This window comes from Eptatretus burgeri, chromosome 8 (genome assembly GCF_056783735.1).
Source record: "Eptatretus burgeri isolate ZD-2024b chromosome 8, Ebu_testis_v1, whole genome shotgun sequence".
NCBI classification, from domain to species: domain Eukaryota; kingdom Metazoa; phylum Chordata; class Myxini; order Myxiniformes; family Myxinidae; genus Eptatretus; species Eptatretus burgeri.
This window is the reverse complement of record NC_140968.1, coordinates 96,474,871-96,492,370: the sequence shown is the minus strand read 5'-3', so window position 1 is coordinate 96,492,370 and position 17,500 is coordinate 96,474,871. Positions and strand designations below refer to the sequence as shown.

At 41.3% G+C, this 17,500-nt stretch overlaps 1 protein-coding gene across 7 annotated transcripts in view; it reads left to right on the top strand.

Annotated features, from left to right (window-relative positions):
* The window catches only part of PDE11A (phosphodiesterase 11A), a 324,082-nt gene that overhangs the window by 124,625 nt on the left and 181,957 nt on the right, over window positions 1-17,500 (top strand). For all 7 annotated transcript variants that reach the window (XR_015061190.1, XM_085893118.1, XM_085893115.1 and 4 more), the window contains exons 5-7: window positions 6,208-6,348; window positions 12,926-12,990; window positions 16,867-16,987. Coding sequence is in view for 6 of the 7 variants with exons in the window: in XM_085893118.1 (XP_085749244.1) it covers window positions 6,208-6,348; window positions 12,926-12,990; window positions 16,867-16,987 (327 nt within the window). In the remaining variant the exon portion in view is untranslated. The remainder of the gene's footprint in view (window positions 1-6,207; window positions 6,349-12,925; window positions 12,991-16,866; window positions 16,988-17,500) is intronic.

Here is a 17,500-nt window from a genome sequence, read left to right as displayed (position 1 = left end):
CCACCCAGACATAACCACCAATCCAGACATATATGGAGATAACCACTATCCAGAATGACCTGTCCGGATCCATCCAGAGACGGGGGAGGGGGGGGGGAGAGAGGGAGAGATAGAGATAGAGATAGAGATAGAGATAGAGATAGAGAGATAGAGAGATAGAGAGATAGAGAGATAGAGAGATAGAGAGATAGAGAGATAGAGAGATAGAGAGATAGAGAGATAGAGAGATATATAGATATGGGTGGTAGGGGAGTAATCAGAAAGAATATGTTATGCTTTGTGAAAAAAAAAAAACACACACACACACATTACCTTTTAGTAGTATAGATCATTTAATTTTTATGTTCGGCCTCGGAGTTACAGATCAACCCTCAAATTCCTGTTGCAATTCTGTTTTTCTGTGTATTAAAAAATCATTTGGACATAAATTATTGCTTTGCTTAAGGACTTTAGAGATAAGTTACATCATTTTTTTAACCTTGTCAATTTTATTTTAGCTTGTGAAACACCAAAAAGTAAAACATTTCTTGCAAAAATATTCCATTCACGTATGCAGTATTTATAAGCCATTGCATTTCAATACATGTCACAATGTCTGCGATGCATGTTAGTAACAAGCCGTTGCATTTCGATGCATGTCACCAAGACTCAATTGGTTGTTGAGAGAATTTTCGCTTTCACTTTGGTCATTTACAAATAATTTCAGCTCTTTTTCTACTTTTCAGAATGACTCAGAAATATGTGAGTAATATGTTTCAACACTTTTACCTCGTCCTACATAATACCATATAGTGAAAGAAATTTCTGAAGCGCAAGGAGTTACAGTCAATGAATTTTTAGAAACCATGATCAATGTTGTTTTGATTTATACAAATGGACTTTTCTCATACAATTTCTCAGCTTTGGGATCATCGACAGAGTGGCCACCAAGTGGCGGTCAATTTATTTTCTAATCTACGTAAATTGGAGTAAATCGGACATTATAAGTTGTCGGTAAATTCTTATTTTTGGTTAATTGTATGTCAATCAAGAAAATTATTGGAAGAAGCCTTTGTCAGACATTTCACATGACAATGCTGATTAGACTTTCTTCCAGCAGTGGACTGACAATGGATGATGATGATGATGATGATGATGATGATGATGATGATGATGATGTTAATTAATAAAACTAAAAGGGCACTTGGTCGAGCGCATATCTCTGCCACGCAATGCCTGATCCACGAGAACATATCATTTACAAATAACTTCAGCTCTTTTGCTACTTTTAAGAATGACTCAGAAATATGTGAGTAATAAGTTTCAACACTTTTACTTACAGCCACGTCCGACATACATTTTTGAAATATCATGCTATTTAATCATTTTTGGCCCGATCTCTCAATGGTGAAGAATGACTTTAAAAATTAAATAATTCTCGTATCCAGATCCAGATTCAGATCTTCACCAAAATCTAATCAATTCATCATGGTCACACATCTAAACTGTCCACAAAATTTCATCTGGATATGCCCACAACTTTTTGAGATATCCTGCACACAGACAGACAGACAAACAAACAAACAAACAAACAGACAGAGAGGGGTGAAAACAACCTCCTTCCCCTTCGGTGGTGGAGGTAATGAGTTGGGACTGTGATGATCTGATCATACGGACAAATACGAACATGGAGATACCTCACCCTGGTCACTTTGTGTGTACCCTGTACGCATTACATAAAATATTAAAAGTCGCAAAAATATATTATCCTCTCCCATTTCACTACATAGAGCGTACCCTCCCCTTCCTCTCGTTTACTCACAAATTTACATTTTCAATACTTTCCCCCGGTACGTACATCGTACATGTTATGTTCTTGGCCTGAAATCAGCACCAGTCATGTAAACCGGGTCACATTTTAAATCCAAGTTAATTAGTATCTCCACTTGTTGTGGCTATCTGTTGAAGCTTTTGAAAGCATTGTATAAGTGAATGTCATACGTTCCTTTTAGTGGGGCAACTTAGCTAAATATAGCATAACGATTGTGCATTTTGTGAGGAAAGCACCAAATTTGGCACACTAGTAGCCCATCATATTATGAACAGATTTGGATATTGGGCCATCTCAAATTCAGCCGCTGATGGCTGTGGCAGCCATTTTCCTCTGCCATTAAAATTTTGAGATGGCCCAATATCCAAATCTGTTCATAATATGATAGGCTACTAGTGTGCCAAATTTGGTGCTTTCCTCACAAAATGCACAATTGTTATGCTAAGTTGCCCCACTATTTTTCATATTCATATTCTGGTGTTCTGGAATCCTGGTGTTGGTGCAGTGGTTAGGGCAGTGACTTGGGACCCATCAGGACCCAAAAGATCCTGAGTTCAAGCCCCGTTGGGACACTGAATTAATATATGTATATATATATATATATGTATATATGTATATATGTATATATATATATATATATATATATATATATATATATATATATATATATATATGTATATATATAAATAAACCAAGTCGAAAACACCAGGGGGTTGACTCAGCCTGCCATCCTTCTGAGGTCGGCGAAATGAGTACCAGTTGTACTGGGCCCGGTGTATGCCCCAGTTAGAATAGGTGTACCATATCCCTGTGTGTCGTAAGAGGCGACCAGGGTTGCGTCAGGAAGGGCATCCGGCGTAAAAACCTATTATATGCCAAATCATTATGCGGACAACAAAACGAATTTCCATACCGGATCGGTTGAGGCCCAGGTTACCAACGACCGCCACCGGTACCGGTGGTCAGCAGGGTACCAGTGGAAATTGTGCTACTGCTGGGCGAAGGAGGAGAAGGAGACGGGGAAGGCGAGTCCGGAGGCAGTGGGAGAGGGGGAAGGGTAGAAGTGTGGAGGTGAGAGTTGGAACTCTGAATGTTGGGACGATGACTGGCAAAGGGCGAGAGTTGGCTGATATGATGGAGAGAAGAAAGGTGGACATACTGTGTGTACAAGAGACCAAGTGGATGGGGAGTAAGGCGAGGAGCATTGGAGGTGGTTTTAAACTGTTCTACCATGGTGTGGATGGGAGGAGAAATGGTGGCGGGGTAATCCTGAAGGAAGATTATGTCAAGAGGGTATTGGAGGTGAGGAGAGTGTCTGACTGAGTGATGAGTGTGAAGTTGGAAATTGAAGGGGTGATGATGAATGTCATCAGTGCATATGCCCCACATATGGGGTGTGAGATGGAATATAAAGAAGATTTCTGGAGTGAGTTAGATGAAGTGGTGGAGAGTGTATCCAAGGATGAAAGAGTGGTGATTGGAGCAGATTTCAATGGACATGTTGGGGAAGGGAATAAAGAGGATGAGGAGGTGATGGGGAGGTACGGTCTCAACAAGAGAAATGTGGAAGGGCGAATGGTGGTAGAGTTTGCAAAAAGAATGGAAATGGCAGTGGTAAATACGTATTTCAAGAAGAAGGAGGAACACAGGGTGACATACAAGAGTGGAGGAAAGTGCACACAGGTGGATTACATCTTAAGCAGGAGATGCAACCTGAAAGAGATTAGTGACTGTAAGGTGGTGGCAGGGGAGAGTGTAGCTCGACAGCATCGATTGGTGGTCTGTAGGATGACTTTAGAGGTGAGGTTGAGGAAGAAAGTGAGGGCTGAACCAAGGACCAGATGGTGGAAGCTGAAGGAGGAAGACTGTTGCGTGAAATTTAGGGAGGAGGTGAGACAGGCGTTGGATGGTGGTAAAGATGGGTGGGATGATTGGGCAATGACAGCAGAAGTTGTGAGGGAGATAGCTAGGAAGGTACTTGGTGTGACATCTGGACAGAGGAAGGAAGATAAGGAGACTTGGTGGTGGAATGAGGAAGTACAGGAAAGTATCAGGAAGAAGGGGTTGGCGAAAAAGAAGTGGGATAGTCAGAGAGATGAAGAAAGTAGGCAGGAGTACAAGAAGTGGCGGCGAAAGGCAAAAAGAGAGGTGGCAAAGGCCAAGGAAAAGGCATATGACGAGCTGTATGAGAAGTTGGATACAAATGAAGGGGAAAAGGATTTATACCGATTGGCAAGACAGAGGGACCGAGCTGGGAAGGATGTGCTGCAGGTTAGGGTGATAAAGGACGCAAATGGGAATGTGCTGACGAGCGAGGAGAGTGTGTTGAGAAGGTGGATGGAGTACTTTGAGGAGCTGATGAATGAAGAAAATGAGAGAGAGAGAAGGTTGGAAGAGGTGGAGATAGTGAATCTGGAAGTGGGGTGGATCAGTAAGGATGAAGTGAGGACTGCTATGAAGAAGATGAAAAGTGGAAAGGCGGTTGGCCCAGATGGTATACCAGTGGAGGCATGGAAGTGCTTAGGAGAGATGGCAGTGGGGTTGTTAACCAGATTGTTTAATAAAGTCTTGGAAAGTGAGAGGATGCCGGAGGAGTGGAGATTAAGTGTACTGGTTCCGATTTTCAAGAATAAGGGTGATGTGCAGAGCTGTGGAAATTACAGAGGGATAAAGTTGTTAAGCCACACCATGAAGGTGTGGGAAAGGGTAGTGGAAGTTAGGTTGAGAGGAGAGGTGATTATTTGTGAGCAGTATATAGTTTTATGCCAGGAAAGAGCACCACTGATGCGATGTTTGCTTTGATAATGTGGATGGAGAAGTATCGGGAAGGCCAGAAGGAGTTACATTGTGCGTTTGTGGATTTAGAGAAATCTTATGACAGGATACCAAGAGAGGAGTTGTGCCATTGTATGAGGAAGTCAGGAGTGGTGGAGAAGTATGTGAGGATTGTGCAGGATATGTATGAGGACGGTGTGACAGCGGTGAGGTGTGCGGTAGGAATGCGGACCGGTTTCAGGTAAAAGTGGGATTGCACCAAGGATCGACTCTGAGCCTTTTCCTGTTTGCAATGGTGATGGACAGGTTGACGGACCAGATCAGACTGGAGTCTCCATGGACTGTGATGTTCGCGGATGACATCATGATCTGTAGGGAGAGTAGGGAGCAGGCTGAGACGAGCCTTGAGAGGTGGAGGTACGCACTGGAGAGAAGGGGAATGATAGTCAGTTGGAGTAAGACGGAGTACATGTGCGTAAATGAGAGGGAGGGTGGTGGTATGGTGCGGTTGCAAGGAGTTGAGGTGGGGAAGGTGGATTGGTTTAAATACTTGGGATCAACTGTCCAAAGTAACGGAGAGTGTGGGAGAGAAGTGAAAAAGAGAGTGCAGGCAGGATGGAGTGGGTGGAGAAGAGTTGCAGGAGTGATTTGTGACAGAAGGGTAGCTGCAAGAGTGAAGGGGAAAGTATATAAGACGGTAGTGAGACCAGCTATGTTGTATGGTTTGGAGGCGGTGGCGCTAACAAAAAGACAGGAAGCAGAGCTGGAGGTGGCAGAGTTAAAGATGTTGCGATTCTCGTTGGGAGTGACGAGGATGGACAGGATAAGGAATGAGTATATTAGAGGGACAGCGCAGGTAGGACGGTTTGGAGACAAAGTGAGAGAGGCGAGATTGAGATGGTTTGGACATGTGCACAGGAGGGAAACGGAGTATATCGGGAGAAGGATGTTGAAGATGGAGCCGCCAGGCAGGAGGAGAAGAGGAAGGCCAAAGAAGAGGTTCATGGATGTGGTGAGGGCGGACATGCGGGTGGTTGGAGTGTCAATGGAAGATGTGGAGGATAGAGCGAAATGGAGACTGTTGATCCGCTGTGGCGACCCCTAACGGGAGCAAGCCGAAAGATGAAGAAGATTCTGGTGTTCCGCCTGAAGGAACGTTCAGTACTGCCAATGCAGTTTCTTGGCAAGGGTTATACTGGGTGGTTTGCCATTGTCTTCCCAGACATTCCTTATAAAAACAGTAAAAGCTTTGATTCGGTAATGCGAAACATTGAAAATATCTTGAAAATGGCTATGAAATAGAACAGACAATGTCCATTCAGAAAATATATATGTGAGAAAGTGAAATACATCGAGGAGAGAAAAATTGTAATTTTATAAATGAAGGTCATAACTTTGATAAGATAATGTTTGATGGGTTGGACTTTTGCGAATTCAAAGAATGTTGTTTTATTGTCTCTTAATTGTTCGTATGAAGTCGAATGACAGAGGTTGCCCTCGTCATCTTTCTTCCTCGCTAATTCCATTTCTCTCCTTGCCTTGCGCCCTCGTTCATTCCACTCCAATCAGCTGCACGGCTGATTAAAAGTTTGCATTTCGCCATTTTGATATTCTCACTGTAGGCATTGCTGGAGGTCGTAAATGACCTGTTTGAGGAGCAGACGAACTTGGAGAAGATTGTTCGGAAGATTATGCATCGGGCCCAGGCACTGTTGCAATGCGAGAGATGCTCCGTGCTTCTTTTGGAGGAAGTCGAATCACCAGTAAGTTCTACTGACTGTCTATCTATTTACTTCAATGCAGTCCTTCATTCAGCATCTGTTGTTCAAAATATTTTCTTTCGCTTTCCAACAATGAATTTTCACGCAAAAGCTGCACAAATGTTGTGTTTTTGTATTTGTTAAAAACAGTGATTTAAGGCTCTCGGAGGAACTTGTACAGGCATCACATTCAGGGAAGAGGTATTAGGACGGATCAATGAACTTAATGCAGGAATTGGACATGAGTGGACAGTGCATAAATCAACATACTTTGAGATCTGGACCTTGAATTCAAGCATTGGGAGTGATTTTCTCACAAGGGAATTCCAAAAAGGCCAACACAATGGTTTATGATTAAAAAGATTAAAAACTTTGATCCATATTATAGAAAAGTGAACTTGAGCAAAGTCGATGGCATGCCATCGCAAATCCCCACGCTTCCCACCAAAAGCAAGGTTGAAAGGTGGCGAAACATTGCACCAGGAATGATCCAATATAAAATTTTGAGTCAATATTTTTTCCGTTTTTCCGTTTTTTTCCATTTTTATATGTCCCCCAGTGTTGATTGCAAATACAAAATTTCATTTAAAAAAAAAAAGTTCAAAAATCTGCCGATAATTGCATTTTTGGTACTTGACCTTTTTGGCTCCACCCCCTGGGATAAGCGGTTGCAGAGAAAAACCAAGAAAATTTTCACGGACGGACGGATAACCCCAAAACATAATGGCACCAGCGACATCGTCAGTGGAGGCATAAACACGCGCACGTGTGCATGCAGTCTACAACACTCACTCACACACACACACACACACACACACACACACACACACACACACACACACACACACACACACACACACACACACACACACACACACACACACACACACACACACACACACACACACACACACACACACACACACTGTCTTGCGTAGGGACAATCATTATTCAAAGAAATATGTAGGGATGGGGGTTTCACATGATCATTTATTGTGACCATCCCCGACCTTGTTTACAGACTTTTTGAAAGAACAATCCAACAACCTATTAAATGTTTACCTCCACCACCGAAGATGAAGGAGGTTATGTTTTCACCCCTCTCTGTCTGTTTGTTACTTGCAAAATGGAAAATTTGGTGGACACGTTCGTTGTGTGTCTGTGGCAAGGATGAATTGATTCGATTGTGGTGAAGATCCGAAACCGAATCTGGATATGAGAATTATTTAATTTTTAACATGATTCTTCGCCATTGAGAGATAGGGCCAAAAACGATATAGTGCTGTATATCATGATATTTCAAAAAAATATCTTGGGTCCGATATGTTCTCGTGGATCAGGTATTATGTGGCGGAGGTATGCGCTCTACCAAGTACCCTTCTAGGTTTGGAAATGTGTTTACATACTCGAGTATTTCATTGTTATTGCACGGAATTAATTTATTTATTCAGGATTTGTGTTGTGTTAAGCACGAGCAGGTCTCGAGGGTAAAGGTATCTAAAGGTGTCTAAAGTGTCAAGAGGTTATTAAAGGTAAAGGGGTCTTGAGGGTTGTAGGGGTCTTAAAGCATCTTGGGAGTCTTTAGGGGGTCTTAAAGGGTCTTTTGGGATCTAAAGAGTCTTTGGGGGTGTTGAGGGTTGTAGGGGTCTTCAAGGATCTTTGGGGTTTAAATGGTGTTGTGGGTCTTTAAGGATCTTGAGGGTTTTAGGGGTCTTAAAGGTCTTGGGATATAAAGGAAGTTAGGAGGTCTTAAGGGATCTTCTGGGTCTTCAAGGATCTTTGGTGTATTAATGGTCTTAAAGGGTCTTCTGCATATTAAGGGTGGTTAAAGGGTCTTACAGGTCTTTTGGGTTTAAACTGTCCGATGGGTCTTGGAGGTCTCAAGGGTCTTTGGGCTTTGAACAGTTTGAGGTCTTTGGGCTTTCATGAGGTCTTAGGGGTCTGAAACGGTCTTCTGGGTCTTAAGGGTCTTCAAGGGTCTTTGAATTATCAAGCTTCTTTGGGGTCTTAAGGGTCTTCTGGGTCTTAAGGGTCTTTGGGGTATTAATGGTCTTCCAGGTCTTAAGGGTCTTCAAGGGTCTTAGGTGTATTAAGGTTATTTGGGATCTGAAGGGTCATAAGTGTCTTTAAGGTCTCCTGGGTCTTAGTAGTATAAAGAGTCTTAATGGTCTCACGGATCTTTGGGTTCTGAAAGGTCTTTTCGGTTTTTGGGTTATAAATAGTCTTTGGGGTCTTAAAAGTCTTTGGGGGTATTAGGAGTCTTCGGGGTTTTAAAAGTATTCGGGCTTTGGGGGATCTTCAGGGTCCTAGGGGTCTTAAGGGTCTTGGGCATTTTCGAAGGTCTTAGGGTATTAAGGGTCTTAAAGGGTCGTAGGGGTCTTCGAGGGTCTTCGGGGTATTAACCCTTTGAACCCTAGCGGCTGTTTTACAAGCTGCTGTTCAAACCTCCACATGATCATATTCCATCATTAACCACAGCCATACAAGTCTGATTGGCCCTTGAGAAAATGTGTCTGATGGCCCTGCCCCCATCTTGCTGATTGATAGTCGTAGTCCTGCCCACCCCTCTGCTCCCTTCCGATTCCTTCATAAAGGAATGCAGTTTTGCACACTTTTTGTGGAATCCTTTCAAGATATTAATCCTTTCAACCTTTCAGAAAAGAATAAGAAGAATAAGAGTGACAAAAGGGCACTTTTGGGTCTCTCATTTTTCTTGTTCATTGATGATGCCCCAAATTTTAATGAATGTTATTGGATGGAGAATTCTCCGCAGATGACTGGTCAGCAGTGTTGGGCACTGATAACCAAAAAGTTAACTCCGATAACGATAATCCGATAACCCCAATTTTTAAGTCCGATAACAATAATCCAGTAATTATAATACAAAGTTATCGGAAGTTAACGATAATCCGATATAGACAACGCAAAATTTGTGAAAATGTGGATATTTAAAGTGCTGAAGGCAAATGGTGTTAATTTATGGCATACAAGCTATTTAGGGGTATTGAGGGGTGCTGAACTCAAATCTGATGTATGCACAGCTCAAAAATGGCCGATAATGCCTTAAAATCGAGAAATCCAAGATGGCCGCCAACGACGGGCTGAAATGTATTTATGTTCATATCTTTTTGACCAAACAAGGTAGAAACTTGAATGAAATGTGCTTTTTGTATGTTTTCATATATGGGGAATCCAATGCCATATTCAGTTTTGATATAAAATGTGAAGAACCTGATTGAAGATGAATAATTAGTCGACCAGATAAGATCCACAAGCAGGTTGATCCTATGTGTCCAGGAATAATTTACTCAGTTTGCAGTTTTTTCTCATTGCAGATATACCCAATATAATATAACCCAAATACTAATAATATAATATATATAATAATAATAACAATATGTGAGGGCTCACAATCCCACAGGCGGGCTCCCTGTGGATCGTCCAGGTCCTGGTTGCTAAGCTGTTACGTCGCGCGGTTACCAAGCCGCTACGTTGAGAAAACGTTTCAGGAGCAATTGCGATATTGGCCCATGTTTTGGGGCTGTTTACTCTGTAAGTTGTAGTTATTATCGCTTATAATGACCATACATATTTTGATTAGTGTCTATTGCTTTCGTAGCTTTGGTTTCTGCAGTGTTTTCACGTAGTATTAGGGGTATTTTCAGTAGTTTTGTGTCGCATGTTCGCATGATTCGAGAACACGTGCTTTGAGATCATGCACTTACTTATATTCCTTTTCTGTCCTTTTATAGTGATTACGTATTGCAGACGTCAGGGTAAGCACTATGCTGACTATTATTCGTATTTTAGAGGTAGTTTTCGAGAGGTTATTTCATTTTGTAATTTTGTATTCATTATTTCTACATGAGCCTACATGGCTTGGACAAGCATCGGAGATGGATTAAGTAGTCTATCTGCCTACTACTACTCCAGAATTAGTCAGTGTCTGCCTCAAACAAGTCCTGTAATTATCTAGGAACTGTGTATTAATATTATGTATTGTTAGGTCCTTTTGTTCTGCTTTGGAGTAAATAAAAAGAGTCACATGGCCAACTTGAAAACTCTGCGTTACAAATATAATATATCCAATATAATATAATCTAAATAATAATAATATAATCCAAAATAATATGCTGTAATGGAATATTTGATGTGAACATCTTTGTATATCATTGTAATTATGCTTAGCAACGTAACTGCTTAGCAACCAGGACCTGGACGATCCACAGGGAGCCCGCCTGTGGGATTGTGAGCCCTCACATATTATTATTATTATCATTATTATTATATATTATATTATTAGTGTTTGGATTATATTATATTGGATATATCTGCAATGAGAAAAAACTGCAAACTGAGTAAATTATTCCTGGACACAGAGGATAAACCTGCTTGTGGATCTTATCTGGGTGACGAATTATTCATCTTCAATCAGTTTCTTCACATTTTATATCAAAACTGAATATGGTATTGGATTCCCCATATATGAAAACCTAGAAAAGCACATTTCATTCAAGTTTCTACCTTGTTTAGTCAAAAAGATATGAACATAAATACATTTCAGCCCGTCGTTGGCGGCCATCTTGGATTTCTCAATTTTAAGGCATTATCGGCCATTTTTGACCTGGGCATACATCAGATTTGAGTTCAGCACCCCTCCATACCCCTAAATAGCTTGTATGCCATAAATCAACACCATTTGCCTTCGGGATTAAGATTTTTTGATAATTGACCCAGTCTAATAACGATAACTACTTTTTAACAAAAATTCAAAAAAACAAGGGAAAAGCTGCAAAACCCATAGAAAAGGCTTATTTATGCTAAACCCAAGAATAACATAAGCATTATGCGTCTTTTTAGAGTCTATGTGCTGTTAGTAAAAAAAAAAAAAATTTTTTTTAATTTTTAATTCTTCAATTCTAATGTATTTCTAACAAACACGAACTGTTTTTTTTTGTAATTACGTAAAGATTGGTATTCCCGCCAGTAAACCGACGGCTCTTCCATGCTCGTAGTACTTATACAGCGCCTCGGCATTTTTTGGCGTCGGCTCGCATCGCCATCGAGGAGTGCCATGCGCATGTGCATAAAACTGTGTGAGCGCAGGCTTCGCCCCTTGTGCAAGTTTAATATCACGGGAAGTTGACTCGTCGTGTTGTTCTATTTCCTAAATCATGGTGGCGTCGGATCTCATCGTTCTGATGTTGATGTTATCTGATGGTGAAAAAAAGTAAAACGATAAAAATGTTATCGGACCAAAAATTAACGGACATTATCGGACAAAAAAATCGAGTTATCGGAAGTTAACTGGTCCGATAACGATAAATGGAAGTTAACTTCCGATAATAGTCCGACTAAAAAAAGTTAACTTCAATAATTATCTGTTATCGGATTATCGCTTTTGAGCCCAACACTGCTGGTCAGTCATTCATAGGTTTATAAGTTCTATCTTGGGAGACTTTTTTTTTAAGCCTGGTGTTGACTTAGCGGTTAGGGTGGCTGGTTCAGTTCCTGAGTTTGAGCCCTGTTGGAAATTTAATTTACACGAGGTGGGGTTGACTCAGCCTGTCATCCTTCCAAGGTTGAAAAAATGAGTACCAATGTACTGGTAGAGGGGCACAGCATCAGTGGCACAGCTGTGCTTCCAAGAAATGACAGCTACCTGGCAGCCAAGCTGCCATATGCAAAAACAGAAGAGGTAAAAAATTTTTTTTGACAATTTATGTTGCTTTGAGCCAATAGAGTGTCCGTCTGGGCCATCCTGACATAAGAAGTCTACCCACTTCTTGATACCGACAACTTGCTAAAGCCAAAGTTACTGAAGAAACATCACTTGGGAATTAAATGTTTCTATCCATAATGCTTTAGATGCTGAAATAAAATAATTATTAATAGTTTTGATTAATTGTATTAAAGCCTGGTTGAATGTAACTTACCGAAGGATGCTTTCACTATTGAATTCCATCTCACTTGCTCATAGCAGGCCATGAAACATGAAAACCGAGCCGAATAACCCAAAGTTGAGACATAAGTGTATTAAGTGTGCAAAAATGACAATGCGTGAAATATTTTATCCCATTAACCCTGTTGTAGCAGTCGAACAGAATATTAAGCACTGTGAAAATAAACTTAAATGTATTGTCATGAATAGCTCAGAAATGGATGGAATGCTTGAAAAATAATTGGCCACACTTCCCATTTAACATGTTGTCATGGTGTTTGCAGTGGCCGTGTTACTCATCTAATAGTTGTGTGTTCGGTGTGCATTCATATAACTGAAGAAGAGACATCCAGCTTAATTAACACCTCCCTACAGAATGTCATGCTTAATGAAACTCTCTGTACAGTCACTACACAATAATGGTACTTTGTAGTTGGATTCAACTCCGCCATAAATGAAGCACAGAAGTCGACAGTTTTAGGAAGTAATTAGCCGATCATAAACCTGGACATTTGCTGGAACACCGTCAATGACCTATATTTATACACCAAAGACTAATCACTGCCAGATATGAGGTGCACCACCATTATTGTCAGCTATTAGCTCGGCTTGAACACTGATCTTTCTGTTCTTTGACAGGTGGTGAAATTTACGAAGACCTTTGAACTCCCGTCTCCGATGTGCAGTGGTGACACGGAAAGCAGGTGATGCTTCTCACCGTCACTACCAATGGTTTACTAATTCTCCAGATATATAGGGTCCTGCACAGGAAGACGCATGTGTTAAGCATCGAGTCTCAGAATATCTACAGTGCTGTCCTCCGTCATGTAAATACATTTGGTAACGAATGTGTGTGATAACAGCAGCTGTAGCTGTATACCATGTCTGGTGTTGGCTTCATGGTTAGAGTGGTGGGCTTGGGATCCTAAGATCCTGAAGTTCAAATCCCACTCAGCAGTTGAATTCAATACCGGGTGGGCGTTGACTCTGCCTGTCATCCTTCTGAGGTCAGTAAAATTAGTGCCAGCTTGCTGGTATCCTGTGTTGGAGTGGTGACCCATCCAGGATTGTACCCAATAGCCAAGGAGGCTGCTTAGGCAGCACCAACGTTCTGCACAGAGTATGGTCCTGATGGATGGATGGATGGATACTGAATGGTGTTCCAAAACGAAGCAGAAATCATTCTTTCATTGATAAATGCCTGACACCTTTGAAGCCAGAGTTTGTCTTTTTACTGGTCGTAAACATTTTCGCACAGTCCCGTGACGTTACGTTAAAAAAACATAAAACATATTGTTGCTCGTTATCTCTAAAACCATATCTTTTAGCACCCCCTATTTTTCCACCTTGGGGAGTTGCTTGGGGAAAGTTTTTGGCCCAAGTCTTTTATTAAACGGCTGGCTGGGTTTAATTTTGACTGAAGGTGGCAGGAATTAGGAATCTCCTATTCTTTGCAAAAGATGCAGCGGAATATTTTATACCCGCTATAATGTCCTTCCGAGGTGGGGTGGGGGCAACATTGTGATGCAATAAGCACAAATCTAACAATTTATAGTTAGATTTGTAGTTCTAATTTATAGTTTAAAAAAATCAAACACAGGTGAGACAGCCAAAAGGTAAGTGCATTACATTACCTCTTACCATCTCGTTGTACTTGTTACTCATTTTCCCAATTTTAGAAAGAATTAACATCATTAAAACAATGAAGAAAACAAGTTCAGCGAACGTCACATCAAAAGATGACCTTCAAAAGCTCAAAAATAAAGTTTTTTGTGACGTTATTTTAGCTGAACTTTTGTTTCCATAATCTTAATGTTGCTGAATGTAGTGGTTTATTGTTCAACATATCAGAATTGAGTAATGAAGTTTTGTACCTCTACTACTAAAGGTGGACAAGGTTGTTTTCACCCCTATCTGTGTGTTTGTCTGTCTGTGAGCAGCATATCTCCAAAAGTTATGGATGGGTTCAGACGAAACTTGGTGGACAGGTTGGGTGTGTGACAAAGACGAATTGATTCGATTTTAGTGAAGATCCGGATCTGGATACAAGAAATAAATGCAATGTGTAAAAAAAAAAAAAAAAATCTTGTTTCTGATGAACCATGACATGGAAAAGTGGACAGTCCGAAGTAACCCATGAGTTATGCGAGTACTCCACACGTTTTGAATGTAGACACAGCATTTTCATACTTTGCCATTTGAAGCTTCCAATGTATTACACATTAGCTAGATTTAAAATATGAAGAAGCCAAATTGGCATGACAAGCAAGTTGCCCATGCCCACACAAAATTATAAACGTGGTAGGGATGGAGCAGGCAAAAATGCAAATGGCGTCTTCTGTCATCCAGCCGGCAACCTGGGAGCAACAATTCACATTTATTGCCTTATCTGATGAGGTTTAAATGCTCTAAGGGTGGCGAGGTGCTCCATTTGAAACTGTTCAATATACATTATGTGGCCAAAAGTATGTGGACACCAGCTCATCCAACATCTCATTCCAAAACTAGAAGGGCACTCGGTAAAGGGCATACCTCCGTCACATAATGCCTGATCTACGAGAACACATCTGGTCCAATACATTTTTGAAATATCATGCTATATATCGTTTTTGGCCCTATCTCTCAATGGCGAAGAATCACTTATAAAAACTTAAATAATTCTCGTATCCAGATCCGAATTCGGATCTTCACCAAAATTAAACCAATTTGTTCTTGCCACACACCCAACATGTCCACCAAGTTCCGTCCGAATCTGTCGACAACTTTTTGAGATATCGTGTTATACATCCTTTTTGGCCTTTTCTCTCAATGGTGAAGAATCCCCCCCCCCCCCAAATTCTAGCAATCTGATCTGGAACCGGATCTTCACCAAAATCTAATCAGTTCGTCCATGTCACACACATCACCTGTCCACAAAATTTCATCCAGATCTGTCAACAACTTTTTGAGATAGCCTGCTCACAAACAAACATACACACAAACAGACAGAAAGGGGTGAAAACATAACCTCCTTCCCCTTCGGTGGTGGAGGTAATCATGGGCATTAATATGGAGTTGGTCTCCCCTTTGCTACTATAGCAGCCTCCACTCTTCTGGAAAGGCTTTCCACTAGATGTTGGAACATTTCTGTGGGGATTTGCTTCCATTCAGCCACAAGAGCATTAGTGAGGTCAGACACTGATATTGGGCGATTAGCTCTGGCTCACAGTCGGCGTTCCAATTCATTTCAAAGGTGTTCGATGGGGTTGAGGATCAGGGCTCTGTGCAGGACAGTCAAGTTCTTCCACACCGATCTCAACAAACCATTTCTGTACGGACCTCACTTTGCACACGAGGGCATTGTCATGCTGGAACAGGAAAGGGCCTTCCCCAAACTGTTGCTACAAAGTTGGAAGCACAAAATCGTCTAGAATGTCATTGTATGCCTCAGCATTAAGATTTCCCTTCACTGGAACTAAGAGGCTGAGCTTGAACCATGAACAACAGCCCCAGACTATGATTCCTCCTCCACCAAACTATACAGTTGGCACTATACATTCAGACACAGATAGCATTCTTCTGGCATCTGCCAAACCAAGATTCGTCCGTCGGACTGCCAGATGGTGAAGCGTGATTCATCACTCCAGAGAATGTGTTTCCACTGCTTCAGAGTTCAATGGCGGTGAACTTTACACCACTCCAGCCGACGCTTGGCATTGCGCATGGTGATCTTAGGCTTGTGTGTGGCTGCTCGGCCATGGAAACACATTTCATGAAACTCTCAACGAACAGTGATTGTGCTGATGTTGCTTCCTGAGGCAGTTTGGAACTTGGTAGTGAGTGTTGCAACTGACGACAGACGATTTTTCCACACTCCGCATCTCAGCACTCGGCGGTCCCGTTCTGTGAGCTTGTGTAGCCTACCACTCCATGGCTGAGCTGTTGTTGCTCTGAGACGTTTCCACTTCACAATAACAGCACTTATAGTTGACCGGAGCAGCTCAAGCTCAGCAGAAATTTAACGAACTGACTTGTTGGAAAGGTGGCATCCTATGATGGTGCCACGTTGAAAGTCACTGAGCTATTTAGTACGGCCCATTCTACTGCCAGTGTTTGTCGATGGAGATTGCATGGCTGTGTGCTTGATTTTATACACCTGTCAGCAATGGGTATGGCTGAAATAGCCGAATCCACTAATTAGAAGGGCTGTCCACATGCTTTTGGCCATGTAGTGTGCAGCTTTTTGATGCCCAAGGGTCCGAAGTAAAAAATTTTGCACCGGTGTCAAAGCCAGTGACCAATTGCAAATGAATAGTAGGATTACTAACATGTGTTTCTTCTGGGGAATGGGTGGAGGAGGATCAACATATTTCTTGGACATTGTAACACTGTAGATGATTGTGTGATTCCATAAGTGATATGGTGTTTGATATTTTAATGCTTTGTAATAGTGACCTATTTTGGAACACAAATTTCAATTATGTACGTATGTGTATAATCCCTGAATGGAAATTCAATGAAAAGAAGCATTTTCAATGTCTGTCTCACCCAAACAAATGATTCCAGCAACATTAAAAAGTGCGCTGTTTTTTGGAAGGTAGCCCGGAGAAATCTCCTTGCTCCGACTGGATCATCAACAACAGCATTGCTGAAGTGGTTGCTTCAACAGGGCTCCCAGTGAATATCAATGATGCTCTCCAAGACCCACGCTTTGATTCAGAGGTAAGAATGTTTCTCAAAGTGTGGAAGCACTTTGAATAGACTGAGTGTGTTTTTTATTTATCGATTAAGTCGTACAGTAATTCTGAATCCTTTATGACTCCAGTGTTTCCGATTAAAAAAAATTATTTGGAGATTATATTTGTAACCGCAATAACCAACTCCGTGTGAATGTAATCTTGTGAAATTTTTGCTGCTCTCTCATATTGTGAAACATCCCAGAAAACATCAACAACACCGACGTTGATTGTTCGAGATTGTTCTCCAATAGACATTACTCAAGTCCAGGGACTCGACATTTCGTCACTTATTTTTTGGCCAAATTTTATTTCTTGATCAATTTATTCGACAGAAAAACTCTGAGACTGTTTTGAAGGAGCTGCAACTACAAAGAGTTGCTTTCACATGCATTCTTCATCAGATTTCATTGTGAAGTACACCTTTTGAATTTTGAATATGATCGCGGCTAAAGCATGTTCCAGAGAAATGCTGCCGTGAATTTCCATACACTGTAAA